At 57.9% G+C, this 22,648-nt stretch overlaps 10 protein-coding genes across 10 annotated transcripts; 5 read left to right on the top strand and 5 right to left on the bottom strand.

The window, feature by feature from the left end:
* Nucleotides 1–41: 41 nt before the first annotated feature.
* YMR1_1 (phosphatidylinositol-3-phosphatase ymr1) lies at nucleotides 42–2,337 on the top strand (the record flags this gene model as incomplete). Its single annotated transcript, XM_066779219.1, has 2 exons — nucleotides 42–1,598; nucleotides 2,188–2,337. 2 exons carry the CDS (start codon nucleotides 42–44, stop codon nucleotides 2,335–2,337), a joined length of 1,707 nt encoding a protein of 568 aa, XP_066630023.1.
* A 101-nt stretch (nucleotides 2,338–2,438) lies between these two features.
* On the top strand, nucleotides 2,439–4,348 carry EXG3 (Glucan 1,3-beta-glucosidase 3; the record flags this gene model as incomplete). The annotated part of the gene is made up of 2 exons (XM_066779218.1): nucleotides 2,439–2,883; nucleotides 3,048–4,348. The coding sequence occupies 2 exons, from the start codon at nucleotides 2,439–2,441 to the stop codon at nucleotides 4,346–4,348; spliced, it is 1,746 nt and encodes a 581-aa protein (XP_066630022.1).
* A 239-nt stretch (nucleotides 4,349–4,587) lies between these two features.
* On the bottom strand, nucleotides 4,588–5,164 carry SLS55_007802 (uncharacterized protein; the record flags this gene model as incomplete). The annotated part of the gene is made up of 2 exons (XM_066779217.1): nucleotides 4,588–4,896; nucleotides 4,973–5,164. 2 exons carry the CDS (start codon nucleotides 5,162–5,164, stop codon nucleotides 4,588–4,590), a joined length of 501 nt encoding a protein of 166 aa, XP_066630021.1.
* A 617-nt stretch (nucleotides 5,165–5,781) lies between these two features.
* Nucleotides 5,782–6,913, bottom strand: SLS55_007801 (uncharacterized protein; the record flags this gene model as incomplete). Its single annotated transcript, XM_066779216.1, has 2 exons — nucleotides 5,782–6,624; nucleotides 6,683–6,913. 2 exons carry the CDS (start codon nucleotides 6,911–6,913, stop codon nucleotides 5,782–5,784), a joined length of 1,074 nt encoding a protein of 357 aa, XP_066630020.1.
* Nucleotides 6,914–7,108: 195 nt separating this feature from the next.
* On the top strand, nucleotides 7,109–8,934 carry SLS55_007800 (uncharacterized protein; the record flags this gene model as incomplete). Its single annotated transcript, XM_066779215.1, has 2 exons — nucleotides 7,109–7,416; nucleotides 7,473–8,934. The coding sequence occupies 2 exons, from the start codon at nucleotides 7,109–7,111 to the stop codon at nucleotides 8,932–8,934; spliced, it is 1,770 nt and encodes a 589-aa protein (XP_066630019.1).
* Nucleotides 8,935–10,280: 1,346 nt separating this feature from the next.
* On the bottom strand, nucleotides 10,281–12,428 carry SLS55_007799 (uncharacterized protein; the record flags this gene model as incomplete). The annotated part of the gene is made up of 3 exons (XM_066779214.1): nucleotides 10,281–11,587; nucleotides 11,648–11,801; nucleotides 12,156–12,428. 3 exons carry the CDS (start codon nucleotides 12,426–12,428, stop codon nucleotides 10,281–10,283), a joined length of 1,734 nt encoding a protein of 577 aa, XP_066630018.1.
* Nucleotides 12,429–14,016: 1,588 nt separating this feature from the next.
* SLS55_007798 (uncharacterized protein) lies at nucleotides 14,017–16,661 on the bottom strand (the record flags this gene model as incomplete). Its single annotated transcript, XM_066779213.1, has 5 exons — nucleotides 14,017–14,865; nucleotides 14,940–15,050; nucleotides 15,122–15,601; nucleotides 15,723–16,539; nucleotides 16,651–16,661. 5 exons carry the CDS (start codon nucleotides 16,659–16,661, stop codon nucleotides 14,017–14,019), a joined length of 2,268 nt encoding a protein of 755 aa, XP_066630017.1.
* Nucleotides 16,662–17,476: 815 nt separating this feature from the next.
* RPS7A (40S ribosomal protein eS7) lies at nucleotides 17,477–18,299 on the top strand (the record flags this gene model as incomplete). The annotated part of the gene is made up of 3 exons (XM_066779212.1): nucleotides 17,477–17,635; nucleotides 17,793–17,875; nucleotides 17,933–18,299. The coding sequence occupies 3 exons, from the start codon at nucleotides 17,477–17,479 to the stop codon at nucleotides 18,297–18,299; spliced, it is 609 nt and encodes a 202-aa protein (XP_066630016.1).
* A 298-nt stretch (nucleotides 18,300–18,597) lies between these two features.
* On the bottom strand, nucleotides 18,598–19,518 carry SLS55_007796 (uncharacterized protein; the record flags this gene model as incomplete). The annotated part of the gene is made up of 2 exons (XM_066779211.1): nucleotides 18,598–18,778; nucleotides 18,896–19,518. 2 exons carry the CDS (start codon nucleotides 19,516–19,518, stop codon nucleotides 18,598–18,600), a joined length of 804 nt encoding a protein of 267 aa, XP_066630015.1.
* A 759-nt stretch (nucleotides 19,519–20,277) lies between these two features.
* On the top strand, nucleotides 20,278–22,076 carry SLS55_007795 (uncharacterized protein; the record flags this gene model as incomplete). Its single annotated transcript, XM_066779210.1, has 5 exons — nucleotides 20,278–20,367; nucleotides 20,510–20,999; nucleotides 21,128–21,158; nucleotides 21,271–21,967; nucleotides 22,026–22,076. 5 exons carry the CDS (start codon nucleotides 20,278–20,280, stop codon nucleotides 22,074–22,076), a joined length of 1,359 nt encoding a protein of 452 aa, XP_066630014.1.
* Nucleotides 22,077–22,648: the final 572 nt, after the last annotated feature.

The raw sequence follows: 22,648 nt of genomic DNA, 5'->3' as shown, positions 1-22,648 counted from the left end.
CTTATCCCTCCGCACTGGCGGTACCCTCGGTCATTTCAGACATGACGTTAAAATACGCCAGAGATTTCCGTTCGCGTGCGAGAATACCAGCCCTGGTGTACCTGCATCCGATAAACAACTGCTCTATCACAAGAAGCTCTCAGCCACTGCCAGGACTTCAACGTAAACGCAACCCGCAAGACGAGAAGCTGATCGCCGCCATTTTCGCGACTTCGAGGCCAAATGGCGAAGTCTGGCAGTCCGACTCTGTCCAACCGTCTCCTACTTCTACTCCAAAGCCTTCAGGCAGTCCGGAGCCAAGCACCGATAATCTCCCCTCCACCAGCGGCGAGAGCTCATTCGTCGAAGCCGGGACGGCAGCGGAGGACGAATTGATCTCGAACGCTACCCAACAGCCCCTTAGCCCTGGGAGGATGTATGGTGCGCAACAGAAGAACTTGATTGTGGATGCTCGACCAAGGTTGAATGCGACAGTCAACTCTGCAATTGGGAAGGGCTCTGAAGACATGGCCCATTACGGAGCAGCTACAAAGGCTTATCTGGGAATTGCTAACATTCACGTAATGCGCAATTCGCTGAACAAGGTCGTAGAAGCCATAAAGCACACCGACTTAGTGGATGTACCCGTCAACCGGGATCAACTTGCGAAGAGTGGATGGCTGGAACACATCGCGGGTATTGTGGATGGAGCGAGAATATGCGCGAAGGCAATTGCCATTGATCACTCTCATGTCCTGATCCACTGCTCGGATGGCTGGGATCGCACGAGTCAACTTAGCGCACTGGCTCAGCTGTGCTTGGATCCGTATTATCGTACCATGGAAGGGTTCATTGTCCTGGTCGAGAAGGACTGGCTTTCCTTTGGGCATCAGTTTCGGCAGCGCTCCGGCCTCTTGAACAGCGACAAATGGTTTGAGGTCGAGAACGAGCGCATCGGAGGCAACGATGCTGGCAACCCCGGCGCGGGAGGCGCCAATGCATTTGAGAACGCCCTGCTGAGCGCCAAGGGGTTCTTTGGCAACAAGAAGAACGACAGTAGGGAGTCACTGGCTGAGTCGGAAGGCGATGTCAAAGTCGACTCTCCAAGCCCGAGGTCAAACGGGTCGAAACCTCCAGACAAGGTTCAGGTTACTAAAACCGATGAAGTCAGCCCTGTATTCCATCAATTCTTGGATGCAACCTACCAGCTCCTCCACCAGAACCCAACGCGTTTCGAATTCAACGAGCGGTTCTTGAGGCGCCTGCTCTACCATCTCTATTCTTGCCAGTATGGCACGTTCCTGTTCGACAACGAGAAAGAACGTGCTGACTACAGAGCCCACGAGCGGACACAGAGCGTGTGGGACTTCTTCCTTGCTCGCAAGAAAATGTTCCTAAACGACAAGTACGATCCGGAGGTTGATGATCGGATCCGCGGTAAGGAGCGCATCTTCTTACCCGAAGTTACGAAAGTAAGGTGGTGGGCCGAGTCGTTTGGCCGGAAGGACGAAGAACTCAATGGCACTGGTCCTGGTGCTGGACCTCTTCCGCCACAGAGCGCTGGGACGGTGCCGGTTCTGTACAGAGTCGAGCACGCGAACCCGGCGACGGGAGCGACGGTGAGGCAGGAGCTTAGCGCCAACGAGAGCTCTTTCAATGGAGAGCCTGAGATGTCTGCAAGCTTCTCGAACCTGTCGATAGGAAGAGCAAGCCCGAGTCAAAGTCGTGATCCAAGTAGGGGACCTAGTCCCAGCAGGGGCCTCAGCCCTGGAGCTGGTCCTAGCCTTGCAGCTGGTCCTAGCCCTGGAGTTGGTCCTGGCGCTGGTCCTGGCCAAGACGCGACGGCGAGCGAAGTTGCACCAAAGCAGATGGAGCTCGGGGCTCATTCTCACCGAGACGCAGCAGCAGCTCTGCACACGATGCAATGAATGGTTTAGAGCAAGGAGTTTCGGGGTTCAGAGGCATGGTTGGCGCCTACGGGTTCCGTGAGGTGCTTGCTGATTCAACAGTTGGGTTTTTGTTTGATTTGGAGGCCACCCAAGACTTTCAAGTGTGCTAGCAATGGTCGAGGCTGTCCGATGCCCGTCTTCTTCTTTTACCTTGATTCTCGCGTTCCCGTTCGTTTGAAGTAGCGCCGAGATGCAGCCATGACCCTTGCAACCAGCTGCAGCTCGCAGCTGGGGTCCCTATCTACTACGTCACTCGCAGCTCAACCTCCGTCTCAACGCACCCGTCGGGCCCGTGCTGCATTTGATCATCAATCAAAGTAGTCCCAAACAGAACATGCAGTGCGCGATAAACCCGTACCTGCAGCCCGTTTCCCGTGGATCTTCAACGCCAATGCCGTGCTTCCGCTAACTATCAGGTTTTGGTCGCTTTAAGCTCATGATAAGTGGACGCGCTCTTTCCGCACTCGGCCTGCCTTTCCATCTCTCTCTTCCTCTCCCAACTTGCACACGATGGACAAATATCTGAACAAAGCAAAGTCCAAGCTCCAGGACAAGCTCCAGCCTCTCCTCCAAGACCGCAATGATTCCTCGAATGGCAGCCAACAACAACATCACAGCAGCGGACCGCCACCCATCCCGCCCAAGCCTCTGATCCCGCTCACGTCGCAGCAATCCGACCGGCCCTCGGCCATTACGCGCGTCACGCCGTTGGACGTGCTACGCTACCGCTACCAGCACGGCGCGAACCTGGGCTCCATCTACGTGCTGGAGAAGTGGCTGTTCCCCGCCATGTTCCCGGGCTCGTGCGCCGGGCACGGCAAGAGCAGCGAGCTGGCGGCGGTGCGCGCGAGCGTCGACGAGCTGGGCATGGACGGCGCGCGGGAGAAGTTCGAGCGGCACTGGGCGGGCGCCGTGACGGATGCGGATCTGGATTGGCTGGTCGGCAAGGCGAAGTGTGAGTTCCTCTCTCCAAATAGCAGTTCTTCTTTTGCTCGTCTCTACACATACACAGGCATCCATACACGCACAATCCGCTGCTTCTCTCACCCTCTTCTACTACATTCCTCCCCCCAACAATCCGCCCCGCAGACGAACCCCCAAATTGACACCCCTTCGCAGGCAACACGATCCGCCTCCCCATCGGCTACTTCACCCTCGGGCCCTCCTTCCTCACCTCGCCCTCGGACCCGTTCCACCGCTACGCGCCCGTCTACGCCAACGCGTGGTCGTCGGTGCGCGCGCTGGTCGCGCGCCTGCGCGCCCGCGGCATCGGCACGCTGCTCGACCTGCACGGCCTGCCGGGCGGCGCCAACGGCTGCGACCACAGCGGCACCGACGCGGGGAAGGCGGGCCACTGGCGCTCGCGCGGGTGCCGCGCGCACTCGGCGCGCTGCCTCGCGTGGATCGCCGAGCAGGCGCGCGACGACGCGGCGCTGCGCGAGGGCGTCGTCGGGCTGCAGCTCGTCAACGAGGCCGAGTGGGCCGCCGAGGGATTGTGGGAGTGGTACGACGACGTCGTGCGCGCCGTCGCCGCCGTCGACCCGGGCCTGCCCGTGTACGTGAGCGACGCGTGGGATTTGGGGAAGGCGGTGCAGTGGGCGGCGGGCGCGAACAAGGTCGGCGTCGGCGCGCGGGTGGCGCCGGTGGTGGTGGATACGCATTTCTACTGGTGCTTCGCGGACAAGCACAAGAAGATGGGCCCGGAAGAGGTGGTGCGGGAGGCGAGGGGGAAGCTGGGCCTGCTGGACAAGGCCGAGGGGGATGTGCTCAAGAAGGGGGCGGTGGCGGCGGTGGTCGGCGAGTACAGCTGTGTCCTGAGCGAGGAGACGTGGAAGAAGGGCGGGCAGCAGAAGGGCAGGGACGAGTGGGCGAGGGAGTTTGGCCAGGCGCTGAGCGCGAGGTTCCAGCAGAAGGCTATGGGCAGCCACTTCTGGACGTACAAGATGCAGTGGATGCCCGGCGGGGAGTGGGGCTTCAAGGCGTGCACCGAGAAAGGGGCCATCACGCCGCATTGGACGCTGACGTTGACGGCGGATGACGTCCGTCAGAGGCTCGAGGTGGCGCAGGCGCAGAGGGACGAGCGCTTCGGACAGACGTTTGCGCAGCATTGCGGGTACTGGGACAACAACTCTCCCGGAACGCAGTTCGAGCACTGGCGCTACGAGCAAGGCTGGAAGCAGGGCTTCGACGATGCGGCCGCGTTCTTCGGCATGCGCGTTAATGGTGGCTATGGAGATGTGGGGGCGCTGGGAGAAGGTGGTGCTGGAGGGGGTGTTGGTGGCGACAAGATCGGGAGCTTGGAGGTTTGGGTGCGAAGAAGGTTGATTGAGAGTGGCATGGGCGGTCCATGCGTGTGGGAGTATGAGCAGGGTTTGAGAAAGGGCGTGGGCGAGTTCTGTGAACTTGCAGGCGGCCTATGAGAACCTCACTGCAAGACACAGCGCGAAGCCAACAATCCTCGTGATATTCATGAGGCACCGCCTAGCATTACAGAACAAGAAGTCAAAGGATTAATTGATAACCTTATGAGAATCATCGACGGGCTTGCGGGGAGTGCTAGAATAGACAATTTATGCCGCTGACATTAGGAAAATCTGAGAAATGCCATCGAAAACCCTGTAATCGCTTAATAGTAATCATCCTCGAGTCAAAAAGAACATCACGACCTTCCCATCAGCATACCCACGGCCGTCACCGCCGTGCTAACGCTCCAGCCCACCGCGAGCTTCTCCAACGACTTGATGATCTGGGCGGTCGAGCTGATCGCATCGTTGAAGCCCTCGACAAACGGCACCTTGGCCTTGTTCTCCCAGAAGCCGGCGACGTGCGAGCGCGTGAGCAGCGCGTTGGCGATGTTGGCCGCGTTCAGGCCGATGGCGAGCCAAGGCGAGGACGACGGGTACGAAGACTCGCCCGGACGGAGGGCCGTGTAGAGGAGGAAGCCGGAAGTGAAGAGGGAGGTGAGGACCTGGGAACACGCGCGGTTAGTTGTCGGTGGATCGGGCGGCTGCGGGCGTCGGGTCGAGAGAAGGTTGGGAGCTTACTGTCACGAGAGCATTTCCCTGGGTGGTGCGCGTCTTGCGTAGCTGCTCGGCGGCGGTTGCCGAGTACTCTGCTGCCTTTTCCGACTTCTTCTCGTACTGCTTCAGGTTCTTGATGGAGATGTAGCAGAAATAGAGTGTGTATGCGCTTCCGGCTGCTTGCGCCAGGTGAATGGGCGGAAGAATCTTGTCCATGATGGTGTTGGCTCTTCTTTGGGCTGCGAAATAGGAGTGTGTTTACGGATGGTGGCGTGGCTTGACGAAGTGGTAGATTAACGCAATGACGTAGTGTAGTCGAGCTTGGCACGGAGCGGGGCGTAAGGCTGAGATTCACACAGGGGTCTAAGGCCCGTCTACCAATGGCGCTCCTCTCATTGGACATTTTATTGGCCGGTACATTCCCATATAATGCGAGGTTTATCTCTAAGAGAAGGTACACCATTCTTTCTGCGAAGAGGGGAGCTTAAATTAAATTAAATAAATTGCTCCACGCCATCCTCGATGCGATCGCTGTATGCTCTAACTCTACAGTAAAGTACACTTCAGCGAGCTCTCCGCTCTGGACGTGCGAAGATCCGAACGCAATAAATGCGAGAGTATTGGGCCTAGAGCTTGTCGCTCAGGCAGCCTACAATCTGCTATTCGATCTTCAGCGCCGCACTTTTTTGCTTCCCCGGTAGGATGCATGAGATGAGCTGTCCTCGAAGCTCCTCGGTTGCCCGACACTTGAAAACAGAGCGTTGCCGGCCCTACGAGCGAGAATCCGCTTTTTCCTCTATTCTTTTCGCTTTCAGACCTCAGCAGAAGGGCGATTATTTCTTGTCTCCCTTGTCGCTTTCCAGAATATCCTTGATACTGACCATGCCGCTTCCCCGAGGCAGAGGCTTCGATTGGTTCGGGCCCTCTTTCCAGCCAATCATGTAGATGAGCCTGAAGGTCGCCGGCAAGGTACCTTCCTCATCTTCGTTTCCGTGTAGAGCTCTGTAGATGCCCTCTGCAGCGAGCAGTACATCCCTTCTGATTGGACCCATCTCGCGGCCGAGGACCGCATTGTTCTCGCCCATGGCCTGGAGATCAGTCATGAGCGCGAATATACTGGGGTAGTCCACAATAATGTCGTCGACGTCGACGGTGAGAAGTTTGAAGCCGGCGCCCTGCAGTAAGCCGCCGATATCTCGCACGTCGGCGAGCGGAGAGGTTCGCGTACTGACGCCACCTCGCCGGTCGAGCTCTGCAAGCTGCAGGCTCGTGCGCAGCTCGAAGAGACTATCTCCACCAAGCATTACGCCTAGGAAAGGAGCATCGGGCTTCAAGACACTGTTGATTTGCCTCAAGACCGAAGGCAGGTCGTTTATCCAATGCATGGACAGGCTGCTCAGCACGGCGTCGAAAGACTCGGGCTCGAAAGGCAGACACTCCTCATCGGCCAGGACCTGGCGGGTCATCTTGATGTCGTTGTTGAAGGGCTGGTCGGCGTCGCGGTAAAGCATGGTCGGCGACGAGTCGACGGCGACGACCTCTCCAATGCGGGTGGAGAGTGGCTCGGACACGGGTGCCAAAGAGGTGCTGTCAGGGTCCGGCTTTGTGAGTATGCGTCCGATGTTGCAAGCGTTTGCGCCCAGGTCAAGCACGCGGTCGAAGCGGCGATTGATGTCCTACGCGGAGGATGATAAGTATGGCGCAGGCCGTGGCAGCGGGACGAGATGGGAGTACCAGGAGACGCTCGCATAGCCTGAATGCCGTCTCATCTCGCAGGTAGTCGGTTTCCCTGCTCCTCTCGGTGTTCGCGGCGGCGCGCTCCCTCTGCAACACTTTGGTACGGCGGTTGAAGACCTCAAAAGTCGGGGCTCCGGGTGCTTGCACGGCGTAGCAGCGCTGGGCGGCAAAGCGCACCCTGCGAGTAGCCGGCGGAGGGATTAGGCTTCTGATGGAAAAGGGCTTCATTGCGGATGTGTGAGAGGGAGGCTCGGCCTCGGAGTGGAGGCCAATGGAGAGGGCGAGGGAGAGAAGCTCATGACGCAGTGGAAAGAAATGGCCGACGCCGCGGGGAACGTCGCGACCTAGCAAGGGTCCAAGCTCCGCTGCGACGCGCTTCTCGCGTCTTGACTGCTGCACAACTTCTCCAGCACACCGCCCGTCATGGCCCAGGCCTTTCCCTACACCTTCTACTCGTGCCCATGTGTCGACACTTCGACGCCGAGCGCTCGCGTGCGCGACAAACGCTCCTCGCAGTACTCGACCCACACCAAGGAAGAAGAAGACCGCACCTTCGACCCACGTAAATCTCGCTCCAACTTCTCGCTGTATCCGCTCGAGCACCTGCTGTACTGTGAGGACTGCCATCAAATACGCTGCCCACGATGTGTCAGCGAAGAGGTCATCACCTGGTTCTGCCCTAGCTGCTTGTTTGAGGTTCCCAGCAGTAACATTCGGAGCGATGGGAACAGGTACGTTGGAGCAATCTCGTCGTCGTGTCATGCCATTACTGACCATGTCTGCATAGGTGTATGCGAAGCTGTTACAACTGCCCCGTCTGCACCGCTCCCATGGTCGTCAACTCGCTCGATTCGGAAAACGAGAAGCATGTGCGCCTCGGTGAGGACGGCGAGGCCGTCCAGCCCCCCGGTCCCTTCTACCTATCGTGTCCGTACTGTCAATGGAGCACGCTCGAGATTGGCGTCGAATTCGAGAAGCCCAACAACATCTCCGGCCAGCTGGCTCGGCTTGCAAACGGAGGAAAGACCGTGCCCACCCTACGGGAGCGGGAAAAGGCCCGCGACAAGCGCAAGGAGGCTGAAGAGCTCGGAAAGAGACCTGACGAGGAAGAGGATGAAGGTGTGCCGGATGAAGACTTGCCAATGGACCATGACATACGATTTTCAAATTTGAGCGCCTTCTATAAGTCCCAGCTGCAGACCGATACAATGGGCGGTGATTACGGTTATGGTTCATCAAGTACCTTATCGCGAATCATGAGCATGTACAGTGGCAGCGGCGCCAAGAAGTCGAAGAAGGACAGACCATCGGCCATGAGAGAGGCCTTTGGGTCAGACGAGGGCTTCCAAGTCCACAATCGTTCTTCCGAAGACGAGGTCATCAAGCGCATGCGGCAACTTGGCTGGGAAGGAACCGTCAGTCCAGAGCAGCGCCAAAGCCAGATCCAATCCGACGTACGCTTCGCAGCCGATCTGCGGCCCGTCCCTACTCTCCTCCGCACCAAACGCGCCAAGCGGTGTAGAACATGCCGACACATCCTAGCCAGACCCGAGACCAAGATATCAAGCTCCCGCTACAAGATCAAGCTGCTGGCTCTCAACAACATCCCGCAAATCTCGCTGAAGGCGCTGCCGCGCCAGGCCGAGACGTCCGTCCCCGGCATAACAGCGCCGGTTCCCTTCGACTACAACAAGTTGCAGCCGTTCATGGCGAACCACTTCATCCTCACCATCCGCAACCCTCTTTTCGACCCCATCCACGTGACCCTCGCGACGCCGGCCATGACGCCCGGCCGCATCCAAAGCAAAGTCACGGTGCTATGCCCGGAGTTCGAGGTGGGAGCCAACACAGACGTCTGGGACGAGGCGCTCACGGGGCCCGGCGCGACGCAGAAGAAGTCGCAGGCGCCCTCGTCCACGGAGCTGGGCGCCTCCAACCCGGCCACCCAGGCCGAAGCCGGCAAGGTGTGGGAGCGCGGCCGCAACTGGACCAGCGTCGTGCTCGAGGTCGTCGCCGACAAGGCCGACCCGGCCGACCTCGAGGGCGGCCTCGACGAGGACGAGGACGTCCTGGAGATACCCATGTTCGTGCGCATCGAGTACGAGACCGACATCACGGACGAGATCAGGGAGAAGGACCGGGAAAAGGGCAAGGAGACGGGCGGCGCGGACGGCAGGGTCAAGAGGGAGGAGGCGTTCTGGTGCGTCCTCGGCGCCGGCCGCATCGGGGCGTTGCCCAAGCTGGGTTGATGACGAGCAGCCGAGAAGGAGATTGCCATCTACGTTGCTTGCGTTTCAAGATGGGGATGGAGGAACCCGTTCCCACCAATGTTCACACACAGGGCGAGTTCACGGTCGGGGAAAGGCTAGTCTGCGTCATGATACCCATTAACTCCACCCCTTCTCTCAAATGAAGATCGATGCCGCCAACCGTTCAGCAACGGGTATCCAACCGTCGTGACGGACCCGTGGGTCCTTTAGCCTCCCGTCAACCGGACGAACCCACAATCCCTTCTGGACAGGGGAGAGGGAGAGAGAGGGAAAGAACAAGCAGTTACGTACTGTCCACTGCTGCAGGGGAACAGAACTGCGATGCGATGAGTCCGCTAGGACCACTTTCCTCATCTCTCTTCCTCACCCAATCCCGACCCTTTAAACGCCACGTCAACGCCAAAGCCCCGACGGCGACCAGCCAATGCCTCACGAGTATCGTCGTTCCAAGGTCCCGGCGGCAACTCGTGCGTTCCGGTCACTGTGGGCGTACTGGATGTTACGTCATTCTCCAATGCGAGGATAGACCCAACGGTAATAGTCCAGGCAGGACGAGAAAGTCAGCCTTATGCTGCGTAGTTCTAAGACACTATTTCTTTATCCCCAAAACAGAAGAAACTTTCCCATGTCGAAGCTTAAGGCATGTATATGAATGGTATTTCTGTGTATCTGCTTGTACGTGAAGGAATATCGTCATGCCGACTATTCTGCAAGCAATTCGTCCTGTTATTTGTCAGCGCCTGGTTGACGAAAGAGCATGGATGTGTTGCGCTAAGAAGCGAATGTATTTATGTTCCAGTATTTGGTGGTAATAGATGACAGAGCATTAATTGTGTAATATTTACTGACACAAGCGGAAGCGGATTGTAAAGCACGAAGAGACACCGACACAAAGGAAATCTAGTGACCACCAGCACAATTTGGGTATACGTGGGGTAGATGAATCTGGAACCGGCTCCTAACCCGCCATTTACCTTTGAGCCTACCCTAGGAAATAGGAAATATAGAGAAGAAATAGGCTGGGTTGCCCTACTGAATACCCAAATAAAGCGGAATGTGCAAGTGTTAGAAGTCATGGAATCAAGGAAATAGATCTGAAGATAGATTGAACAGAAGGGGTGGGAAAATGAAATTGAATGTGTTTGCCAACGAATGCAGCCAGTTGCCCCTCTATCTTGAACAAACTTTTGGCTCGTCCCAGTTCCTACATTACTCCGCGCAAAATGAACAAACAGCCCTCGTGAAAACACCATGCTTGAAGATACGTTGAAGATGAAGTGAAGAGAGGAAAGAGGAGAAAAGAAAGATGGGAGACCGCCATTGACCTAGCGAGCGCTAGCCAAGATTTCTACGTCTTTGATGCCATAGCCGAAATCAAGCAACAGTGCCCTACCATCTTGGCTAGTTGCCACGATTCTCCGGTAGTCGCTCTTGGCGCTAAGAATCCAGCTGGTAGTCCAGTTGTCATAGACTGAGACGTCTTCGCCGGTCTCGTAGTCGTAGACCCGTATGCTCTGATCATAGCTGCCAGAGAGCACTCGCTTGTTGGGAGTATCGAGGAAGAGCGAACGCACCAGACCGGTGTGGCCAGTGTACTTCTTGACAACTTGACCGGTGGTGATGTCGAACTTGTAAACGGTCTGATCATTTCCTCCGGCGAGGACGTACTTGGCATCGTCGCTGAATTCAACAGCAGCAAGGCCTCGATCGCCACTCCTCAGCTCCTTGACGAAAGCCTTCGTCTTGATATTCCAAAGCATTGCAGCACCGTCACCGCTAGCGGAGACCAGAAGGTCCCCGCGCATTTGCACAGCGTTGACGGGACCCCTGTGGCCGCGAAGCTGCTTGAGCAGCTCGCCGGTATTGCGATCCCAGATGCAGATGGAATTATCCTTGCTGCAGGAGATGATGTACCTGCTGTCGAAGCACACATCCAGAACACCGGCCTCATGGGCATTGAGACGCCACTTGGGCTCCCAAGTCTTGATATCCCAGACAATACAGGAGCTGTCGGAAGAGCCGGTGACGACAATCTCGTCGTCGAACTGCAAACACAAGATGCTAGCCGAGTGGTAAAAGGCCGGTTGGTGGTAAATGGCATGGCCCTCTGGGGTGCCGTTGACCGAGGGGATATTACTCTCGGTATACTGACGCTTGATGTCAAGTGTAGGGGGAGTGTTAGGCTGTGGCCGGGCTTCGGGTCCTCCAATCACCTTCAGGCATTTGTAAGTCTTCAAATCCCACACACGGATGGTGCGATCGCGGGAGCCAGTGATGATCTTGTTCTCGTCGAACTGGCAGCAGTATACACTGTCGGTGTGGCCATTGAAATAGACGGCAGCCGGGTGCGAAGACCTCCACCGACGCTCGATTGTCCTCCTGATGTGATACATCAACTTCCAGTCCTGGTAGGATTGCGCCATGCCGGTGCCGATACCGCCCATCTGGAGCGGTGGCGGTTCCACGTGAACTTGTTGCTCATATTGGCGGTTGAAGACAACACGCCACACATGTCGGGACTGGGCGGGTTCCCTCCAGCCACGGGAGACACGCTCGCAGATGGCGAGCGACGATGCGTCGAGGAACGAGAAGACGTGCTCGGACAGTTCGCGGGGGAATCGTTGGACGAAGTCTGATGAGTTGCGTTAGCATAATGATAATAATCTGAACAAGATTGCAGGGGGAGAGGTACCCATCCGCGGCGGCTGTGCCACCAGCTGGCCCTGGTCATCTCCGATAACACTATCCGTTTCAGACATCTGACCACATGGCGAGACCTTGGAGCGGCTGCGGGAGTGCAGGCTGAGGTTCATGGCGTTGAGCTGGTTGGCCGAATCGCGAGCGGCCTGGCCGGCGTTGTGGTCAATGTAGGGCGGTCCTAGCGACGGCGGCGGTAGAGGATTCCAGCGATCGTTGGCAGGGCCAGAGACAGCAGGGCGGCGGAACTTCTTCAAGGAGCGACGGGCGCTAGCCCAGCGCTTGGGAGCCTGGTGTTTACTGGAAGGAACGGTTTGTGAGGGCTGGAGAGGGGAGGAGGAGGCGAGCGACTCGACGTCGGCGTCCGAAGGGGGATTGGCGAACGACGGCGAACGCTGTGGGCGCATGTCGACGGTAGCTTCTTGGCTGCGGCTGGGTCCGGCGGAAGAAGCGGCTGCGCTCTGGCTCTGGCTCTGGCCGCGGCGGTGGATGAGGTCGCGGACAGTGCTGAGGGCGAGCTCGATGTTGTGCAGGGTCGACTGTCGGCGGTGGCTCTCCTGACGGTGGGTATCGTGCGACAGCTTTGCCTCCTTCTCAGGGCCGGCATGGTGCGAATGGCGCCAGGCAGAGGCCTCGGCCTCGACGTCGTGAGGCCCAAAGACCTGGCTCTGCGTGCGCTTGGGCGGGCGCGGGATGGCGTTGTCGGGCTCGGGGTCGGCGGCCGGATGGGCGGACTTGGGGCGGAAGGAGAGGGTGGACCGCCTGCGCTGGACCATGGCGGATAAGTAGCACGAGAGCTGGGGGCGGCCCGGGCTCTCTAATGAGTGACTGAGGGCGAGGGCGGCGCGGGAGGAGACGAAGGGAAGGAGCGCTGGGGCGGCGGATGGTCGAAGGAACGGCGCGGAGCGAGAAGGCACCGGGCTCGCGGGGCCGGGCGGTGCAGAGTGGGACTGGGAGAAGGGACAGAGGGCAGCGAGCGTGAGGAGTTGGCAGGCCAGTGATTTTATTGTGGGCGAGGGCGGTGGGTAGAGGTAATAGTGTGATGGTGAGGAGCCGTAGGGCAAGGCCAGCCAGCGATCGCTCTCGCAGCAGCCCAAGCGCTCGCACCCCCCGGCTCTGGGCGCCCCCTTCCGGCCGCCACGCCGGCCGCCTCTAGCCCGTCCTGCCCGCGCGAAACCCGCTACCGCCGCACGTCACCGGCCGGAAGCAGAGCAGAGCCTGCGCAAGCCCGCTCTTCTGTGCGCACCGCACCGCACCAGCAGCACCACCACCTCCACGCACGCAGCCGCGGACCGCCCACGCCACTGCCACGCCGGCTGCCGCTCACCGCCCGCCGGCCGTGTGGCCGTGTGGCCTTCGCTCCGTGCCAGACGCCTCGGTCCGACTGCTCGCCTTCACGCAGGCAGCGGCGCATTTCTGCCCGGCTCGCTGTCACAGTCCCGTGCCAGCCGTCGGCTCCGGGCGCACCCTGCGTGTCGTGCGCTCAGCTCGCCAATCTGTACTGTGCCTGCTCTTGCCCTCGACGACTGCGCGCCACCGCCGATCGGCGCCCTGCCCTTCAGCCTCCGCGTGGCCGCTTTGGGGCCAGCAGCCAGCGCGTGGAATGCAATGGCTGGCGGACGCCGTTGGCTTTGTTGTCGCGGTGCATGGCATTCTTGCGCGGCAGCGGGCTGCGCGTTAGCTGACTGCAATCTTCCGTGGTGCTGCCTCATGACCGCTCCCTCATTTCCCGCGTAGCCCTCCCTGTCTTCCGCCGTCACTTTGACGACGGGAGCCATGGGACTATCCTTTCATGGTGCGAATCCGCCCCGATACGGACAGAGGCGGCTTCGCTGCGCCATGCCTCTGCTCAAAGACCACGGTAGCACCCCGTCTAGCTCCCAATTTGCGGGGTAATGCAGACGCCCAGCTCATCTCGAGAGCACTCATTTTGACGTTCGGATGCAGCCAAGTCTCCACCTTGACTCTCGATGACGCCCCTCGGATTGCGCCGACCCCACAATCCTTGGAGCCAAATTCGACTGCAGCTCCGTTCGTGGCCAGAACAATTCCCGGGGCTAATCATCGGGTTGCTTTCTGGCGCGAGTAACACAGTGCTCTATTTCCGAAGACCGGTATTGAAGAAGCCGAACATCAATTAAGTATACATACAAAGAGTGAAGCACCATTGAAACCAGGAGAACGTCAAGGCGTGAAACTGCCCTCCTCGTCTGTGGATGACTTCTGTTTTTTGGAATGCCCTTCACTGCCCTCGCCCCCCGTCCTCTTCCTTTTGCCTCCGCCTTTCTCACCCGCTCCTTCGGCAACAGCGTCGTTATTTGGATGGCCTAGCGCGGGGTCAGCTTCTCTCGCACGAAGTCCTGCTCAACCATACACACCTTCAGTGCCTAGCTCATCATTGCTCTGCGCTGGCCGCAACTTTCCCATCATCGATCGTCGCGCCATCTCAAGGAGGAGTACCCCCCTATCCGCCCGGTAGTCATCTAAATACTGGTCTCCGAGCCTCTTTCCATAATCTACAGAGCCGTTGCTGTCGTCCATCGGATACATCAATCCTCCTCTGTAGGAAGCCGGTGGAAAGTAAGTTCCACCATCATATCTATGATCGTCTCCGCTTGGTCGGATGTCGAGCTCTGTTATCGCATCCTTCACCATGTCTCGGAGTTTGCGAATGGAAGGTCGGTCGTCTGCATCCCACTCCAAACACTGACGGAGTATGCTGGCCAGTTTGGTCTCTTTGTTCCCCTCCAGCGGTTGCACTTCAGAATCGGATACTACCCACTCCCGGGGCAGTTCCTCCCTCCACTTCTTCACCGGCTTGCTGCGCAAGAGCCATTGCGATTTCCACTTCTCCAGTTCCCACAGATTGACCCAGTGAGAGGTTCCAGGAGCACCCAGAATGTCCCTGGAGAGATTGTGGAGCTTTCCCCTAACATATTCGCCTATCTTCGCGAAGGGCACCTCTTGGTCACGGGGAGGATCGTCCTGATAATGTTCGATCAAATGTCCCTCAATGTCTTCGTTACTGCGATTGGGTGGTAGGTGCCTGTTGTCTTCGCCCACGGCCGACTCAGCTGCTTGCTCGGAAGCCAGGAAGCCTGGCATTTTGCCCAGCCAAAGCCTAAATATAACCACGGCAATTGCGAATACGTTTGTGCGGTCTGAAAGCTTTCGTGCGAAGGGCGCACCAATAGGACGATGTTCAAGTTGTTCCTACAAGAGGGTTAGTATCCACTGACATGGAGGCTGTCACTTAGGCAGATGCCCTAATCATGAGGACGACTTACTGGTGCCATGAAAGTGAGCGTGCCATACCTGGCGTAGGCTTCCGGGTTGTATGGATCATCAGGGTAAGCCTCAAAGGCCAGACCCATGTCAGCTATACAAGGGGTCGGGTACTGCATTGGATTGCAAGCCGTGTCAGCAGCATGCTTTGTTTTCGCAGTACCATCAGTCGCTATCTTCTTACCATATAGAACCTTTCCTCACCGTCATGTTCTTCCCTGTCCATGAAGGTATTTCCTGGCTTGATATCTCGGTGCACGATGGGTATCCAACCAGCCTTCCTACCTTGCGTATTTTGCATTTCCTCCACAGGAGGTTCGTTCTCTTCCCCTCCCCACCACCCACAGTCTAGGGCCAAGCACGCCTCCGCCATGGCAAGAAAGGCGTAAAAGGCAAAGTCCACCGGTATGGTGATACTCCGGTTCCACCCCTTCGCGAAGTCTATTGGGTGTTGCAGCGATTGTCCCGGCAGGTAGGGCAGGTAGAGCCTCCACCTCCGCTGACGGAGATTGAGACGATAGCCGCGCGAGCTTATGAGGTAGGGACAAGGTGGGTTGATCTTCTTCAAGTGCTCTTGAATCGCGATCTCCCGCGGCAGGCCGTCGCGCCAGTTGTACGGGTCGGCCCAGCCCCCTGTCCCAGACTCTTCTTTGACAGCAACCATCTGCGACACAACCGCCGTCAGTTCAGAGCAGAATAGCTTATTTTGCCATCCAACGCAAATCGCTGTCACTATGCCTGGAAGGCGACGATAGATGATTCTGATGAATGGGACAGCCACTTACATCCTTAACCCACCCAAACGGATCCATCTTGCGCCACAACGCCACTCTTCCGAACCCCCCCTTGCCAAGCATTCGATGGAACTCCCATATCCCCTCCTCATGGTTCAACACTTCTTTGCCATCACGGCCCTCAATTTCCCCTTTCGTCATTCTTTCGTAGTAAGCTACCTCCCGCAGAGCAGCTTCCTTGCGATGTATGGTCCAACGTCCGGCTGACCTGTGTTGAATTATATTTTGGAGTTGGAATGACCATTTTTCCCACAAGTGGCCGGTGGGATCGTCATTGCCATGGTCGGTAGATGGCGGGAGAGGCATGTGGGCGAGGTTGGGCCAGTGTCTTCGCTGTGAGACGTGGCTACCAAGATAGGCGTTATCCTTGCGGAGTTGGGTAACCTGGGCCTCGAGGTCCTTGATCCGGCTGGCTTGCGCGGGATCTGGGGCAGACGGGAGCTCGTCTGAATCGCCCGCGATTGGTCCCTCTTCTACTGGGGCCCCTTCTACTGCACCCTCTTCTTCTGCGCCCTCGTCTCCTGCACCCTCTTCTTCTGCGCCCTCGTCTCCTGCACCCTCTTCTCCTTCGCCCTCTGCCCCTGCACCCTCTTCTCCTTCTCCTTCACCCTCTGCCCCTGCACTCTCTTCTCCTGCGTTCTCTTCGCCATCCTCTTCCGAGGATATATCATAATTGGCAGGATCATTTAAGAAATCTTCTCGCTCCTGTATGCTCTTCTTGGTATTCTTGACGATAGGCGGAACGTGAATAGGAATCCTCCACTTGAACGGCGTATCCTGCTTGCCATCGTAGCACCATTTCTCTTCCCTAGTAAGCACAGTATACCATAGAAACTCAAGATAACATTTTGTGTTGCCTATAATCATGTCAGATTGTCGAAAGACTGATGGCTCAGCTCTTCTATTGCCGCAGACTTACTGGCATTCCATTGCGGCCTTGCACGTTGCACATGGTCAAGATGTGCGGCCTCGAAACGGCCCTTATGGTGGCCTGGGAGTCGGGCTGCCATGACGACTTGGTATGTAGGGGCCGAAAGGTTGAACTCCAGGAGCGTTTAAGATACGTTGAAGAGACGTCGAAGGTGAGCAAAGAGTCTGCCAGAAGGAAAGGAGTTGGCCCGGCCATTTCATCTTTACCACCAGGCCTTCTTTGTGGTGGGTTTTCTTAGAAGCATACGCCGGAAACGGGCTCTTTGCATCACTGGATAAAGACGTCGGAACCAACAATGACCGAGCAAACACAGGCTTTGACATGCAGAACGAACAAAGCAGGGAACCGGCAAGCCAGCGAAAAACGAAAAACCGGCATGGTTTCCACATGCAGCTGCTCAAACAACGCAATCTCCTGGACGCCGGATGACTACACGGCTCACACCAATGCCAGTTTGCTCATGAACGGGCTGCATCGCCACCGTGTCGAGCCCGTATTCCCTATAATGAGACCCCCTCAAGTGACATGTTGTGCGGGGAGCCCAGTAGATCGAGTTGCCTCCTAGTGGTGATGATGTTCGATGCCTGGAGTTCCCAGTCACGCAGTGGCAGCTGGTCCGGGAGCAGATCTGGGCTTGGCGGCGGGATACCTAGTTAGGTAGGTAGGCTGATTGGCGCCACCGGGCCGACGATGATCCGCCGCATCGGCACAATCGATCTCGTGAAATCGACAACGCGCAAAACCTCAACTGCGACGCGAGACGACCTCCCTCCTTCGACCGACCGCTCCTCCCGTCGAACAACAATCCGCAACCATGTCGGCCGCCCTGAACAAGATCGCTCCCAACAGCCCCTCGAGGCAGAGCCCCTCCGAGATCGAGACCAGCATTGCCAATGCTCTCTACGACCTCGAGCAGAACATCCCGGACATGAAGGCCTCTCTGCGCCCTCTCCAGTTCGTGTCCGCCCGCGAGGTAAGATGACACCGCGCGCACCCGCGCCTCGCGCCGCTTTCGCACAACATCAACTCCGGATCTCGTCGAGCTGTGGCCAGACAAGACAAATCGGAACAAATCGAAGAGGCGGTGGGCACTGGGCGGCAACATTTTGCTGACACCAGGACTCTTATAGATTGAGGTTGGCCACGGCAGGAAGGCGGTTGTCATCTTCGTCCCCGTCCCCCTTCTCCAGGGCTGGCACAAGGTCCAGCAGCGGTACGCAGTCCTGTCCCCCCACACAACACCGCTCTCTTCGTGCTAATCCACCCGCAGCCTGACCCGCGAGCTCGAGAAGAAGTTCTCTGACCGCCACGTCCTGATCGTTGCTTCCCGCCGCATCCTGCCCCGCCCCAAGCGCTCCAACCGCTCGCGCTCCAACCAGACCCAGAAGCGTCCCCGCTCGCGCACTCTGACTGCTGTCCACGACAACATCCTCCACGACCTCGTCTACCCCGTCGAGATTGTCGGCAAGCGCATCCGCACCAGGGAGGACGGCTCCAAGGTCCTCAAGATCATCCTCGACGAGAAGGAGCGCGGTGGTGTCGACTACAGGCTCGACACCTACTCTGAGGTCTACAAGCGCCTCACCGGCAAGGGTGTCAACTTCGAGTTCCCCCAGAGCAACGTCTCTGAGTACTAGACGACTTGGGGGTGAGGGGAGTTGATTGTTTCAGCATGCTGCATGTATGATGGAGCATTAGTTCAAAAAGGGCCGTTCTTCCGGAAAACAGGGTCTGGTTCGGATAGTCTTCTGGGAGTTCAATGCACGCCGTGCCAAGCGCACGCCGTGCTAGGATACCAATGGTCAAAAAGTTTACCACTAGGAGGTCCAAATCGTGTTCCCATGCCAAGTTGTGACAAGAAAGTACTTTTTGGATTTAGGATGTCAGGCATAGCTACTATATACCCACTGTAATGCCTAAGCGACATGTTTGCGCTCACTCGCGGTCCAGCTCAGGGTAGTGGCGGTAGAGGCCTTGGGAGTACTTCAAGCGCCTATCACTGGCAAGGTACTCCTTCAGACCCTTCTCTTCCTTGATCCCGGGATAGAACTTGCCGAAGATCAGAGGGAACTCTCCTTTCCGTGCTTCAAGCTCCTTGGGGAAAGCAAAGAGTAGGCTGCAGACGTCAGTCATCCTCAGTTCAATGTTCGTATGCACCTTGGAATATGGCCGGTAAATGTTCCCCGTGCATCAAACAAGACTTCAACAGGTCACTTAAAAAAAAAAGACTCACCCATCGATAACCTGCCAAAACGTCGTATCCGCATGAGACAGCTTATCACCCACGAGATACTTGCCACCGCCTGATTCTTCGTTGCCCTTCAACGAACGCTCAAAGTAGCTGAAGAACTTGGGGATCCTGTTCTCGCGGAAGTCCTTGGCCCGCTGCTTCGCCGCGTCCTTCTGGTCCTCATAGTACAGTGACACGGCAATGGGGTGATGCGAGTCATGCGTCTCGTTGCTCAGGTCGAGCGCGGTCAGCACGATCTGATTGGCGTGCAGCGCGTCGGCCTCGTCCGCGGGCGCCAGGCCGACCTTGGGCGCGAGGTACTGGAGGATGTTGGGCGTCTGGGAGATGACGAGCGCCCTGCCGTCCTTGCCGGCGCCGGGCACGCGCAGCGCGGGCGGCGCGAAGACGGGCGGGTTGCCGTCGGCGTCGCCGGTGCTGGTGGGCGAGCACGTCGCCAGCACCGCGTCGTAGCCGGCTTTGCCCTTCTCTCTGGCCGGTTCGCTGTAGGGCGTGCCTGCGGCTTCGAGCACGAGCCGGATGTACTCGCCCCGCCCGGGAATGCCGGGGTGGTAGAGCAGCTCGTAGGGGGGCTGCGTGCGCTGGCGCTTGGCTTCCGGTGCGGACATTGTGGATGTGAGACGTGTGGGGTGTGTGGCGGGACTGTGATGGGGTCGGAGGCACGCGTACGACCTCGTCGGGGGCGAGACTGTGCGGGCGAAGCTGGAGTATGCAGCAGTGAAGCTTGGGAAGGTGTCTGGAGAGCAATTGACCTGGCGAGAAGTGATGGGGGAGGGGGAGACGGATGGAAGGGCGGAGTGGAGGGGCCGTTTTATAATTGCTGAGACGGAAGCCGGTGATGTGGGGGAGGTCGTGTTTACATGGCGTGACGTCAAGCGGCGGGATTGAAGGGAGGCTGCGTTCCGTCCCGAGTGGGACAGGACGGCGCGTTGGAGCTTGTGCATGGGCGGGCATGCTGGGCGGGAGTGAGATCAGGCTGGGGGCCACAGCGGGCTTGGGCTTGGGCTGGCCAACGGCGGGGATGGAGCTGACTGAGCGGTAGGGCTTACACACAGAGGCCCAGGGCAACGTTGGAGGGCTGCAGCCTGTGGCCCCGCACCGGTGACAGCTCAGCTGGTGCTGGCCTCGCCGAGGGACAATAAAGACACGCTCGGGCGCTCCAGACACGATCCCCGGGCCGGGCTTGCGGTGGTGCTGTGATTGACAGTCTTAGCGCTCACGGACGTCCCGCGCGCGCGTCGTTTCACTTAACTCTGGGAAATTCAATTAAGCTTGCTCACCTAGCCACTCCCCGACCCAACACACCACCCTCTCTCACCCGCAAAGCGCGCGAGCGAATGTCAGCCTTCACGGCGCCAACCGACACCATGAATGGCTACGATTCCATCCTGCCCGCGCTGGAGCAGAAGCTCGAGGCTTTTCGGCGCTCCGACCAAGAGCGCGATGCTCTCCTCCAGGTATGCTGCCACGCCGCAGTGCCCGCCTCGCAGCCCTCACGCCGCTCGGCGTGCCCCTCGTGTCCATGCCCGCGCTTGCCGCCCATCACCCGAGTCTTTTGCTGTGCCGTCTCGTCCTGGCGCGCCACTGACGCGTCCGCAGGAAATCGTGCGCCAGTATGAGCAGCTTAAAATGGCCTTCAACGAAAAGTGCGGCGACTTCGACAACGAGGTACAGGCTCGTAGATATTGGCAGCAGCAGTTTTCCGAGGCCAGCCGCGTGCTTGCTATGACGCGCCAGCAAGCAGACCATTCGCCCTTCGTTCTAGCCCTAATAGACGGCGACGGTGCCGTCTTCACGGAGGCCCTGCTGCGCGCTGGCGCCGACGGCGGTTCGGACGCGGCCCACAAGCTTCACAGTGAAATAAGGAACCACATATTGGATGTTTATGAGGGCGCAGCCGGCAGCTGGGCTATCATGGTGCATATCTACGCCAACCTGGAAGGCTTAAGCAGGAAATTAGCCTCGGTAGGCATCATCAAATCGCCCCAGGAGCTGCACGTCTTCGCCCGTGCCTTTAGCTTGCACCAGCCGCTGTTCAATTTCATCGACGTCGGCAGCGGCAAGGAGAGGGCCGACCACAAGATTAAAGGTACGCCCAGCTGAGCTGACCTGTTCTCTGCAGACCCGGGCTACTTGTCGCACGGAGAGGTGGTTTTGCAGCTGATGCGAGGCCGCCCCGCCTCCGCTCAGCCTTGGGTAATACTGACACGATCGCAGAAATGATGCGTGTGTTCATCTCCAACATTCAGTGCAAGCACCTTATTTTTGGCGGATGCCACGATAATGGTTACCTTCCTAACCTCGAGTATGCATCACCCGGCTGTGCGTTGGCAGATGCAGCACTGACGCGTGTGCCGCAGCCCTTACAAGCACGACCCCGCCCTTGCCAACCGTATTTCGCTGTTGGAAACCACGCCCGCGACGGCTGGCTTTATTTCGCTTAAGTTCAAGACCGTGAACTTCACCTCTGTCTTCAGGTCCGACGAGCTCCCCGACTATCGTCTGCCGCCGCCGCCGTCCCAAGCTCCTGCTCCCGTCAAGACCGTGTCTCCCGTGCAAACCATTGCTTCGCCGCAGTCGGCTACCTCTCCACTTAGCAATGGACTCCGCAGCGCAACGCCTACGACGACGTCGTCTTCGTGGGCCACGGTGGGGAAGTCGGGAATGACCGGCAAGAGCATCTCCATTGCTCCTACTAAGCCAAAGGAGAAGAAATTTGTTTTCCTCAACGCCTATGATCAGCGTATCGACGAGAAGCTCGCCAAGGTCGAGCGCGGCGCTCTCGAGCGCTTCCACGCCAAGATCGCAAAGCAGAAGATGTGCAACGAATACCATTTGAAGGGCGCCTGCACCTTAGGCCCTACTTGCCCCTACGGCCACGGCGAGAAGCTCAGCCCCGTGGACCGTCTCGCTTTGCAGCACAAAGCCAGGAATATCCCGTGCACTTTCCTGAGCGATTGCCGTGAGGTCAACTGCTACTACGGGCACAACTGTCCCTACGATGAATGCACCCGTGGTGACAACTGCTACTTTTCCATGACCCACGACATGGATAGGGTAAGGCAATTCCACTTCGCATGCCCGTCATGAGAACAATGACTGATGTCGTGGACAGGTGCCACGCATGAAGATGTACGAAGACGGTACTATCGAGATCCTCAATTAAACGTAGCGACAGATCTAATGTGGCTGGGTTCATGCCTTTGCTTGGCCAAATCCTAGGGCTAGGCTACCAGTGAAAGATTGACAGATGGTGGGGATCTGCACGCCCGCACTACCACCTCATGACCTGGATGGCCTATTGGTCCGCCAGGGCTGGCAAATAACAAAATATCACCTTACGTCTACACTCCCTCTTTCCTTTCGGGGTTGGCGGCGGTCTATCATTCTGCTATTTCGGTTCATCTCACTTACAACCTCACTTTTCTCAACAAAAACATGGAGGTATTTACTTTAGTACTATTATATTGCTTTGGAGGGTGCTGAACGGTTGATTAAAAATTGATGAACAGGGTATTTTTCTAATCAGATGTAGCCGCTCGAGTGAACTTTACATGCGCAAAGAAGCGCCCGGAAGAGAAAGATAAAGCCACGGTATTGTATGATAGCTCAAAGGTGCACAAGCTTGAGTAACGGGTGGCAGAGTCTTGAAGAAGCATTGTACCTACATCCCCTCTCAAGTGTCCTTCTCATGCACCGCTTTCTCCACCTCTGTTCCGATCTGCACGCCATCCTCGT

This window comes from Diplodia seriata (genome assembly GCF_021436955.1).
Source record: "Diplodia seriata strain FDS-637 chromosome Unknown scaffold_8, whole genome shotgun sequence".
Classification (NCBI taxonomy): domain Eukaryota; kingdom Fungi; phylum Ascomycota; class Dothideomycetes; order Botryosphaeriales; family Botryosphaeriaceae; genus Diplodia; species Diplodia seriata.
The sequence above is the reverse complement of the archived record's forward strand: the minus strand, read 5'-3'. Positions and strand labels throughout refer to the sequence as shown.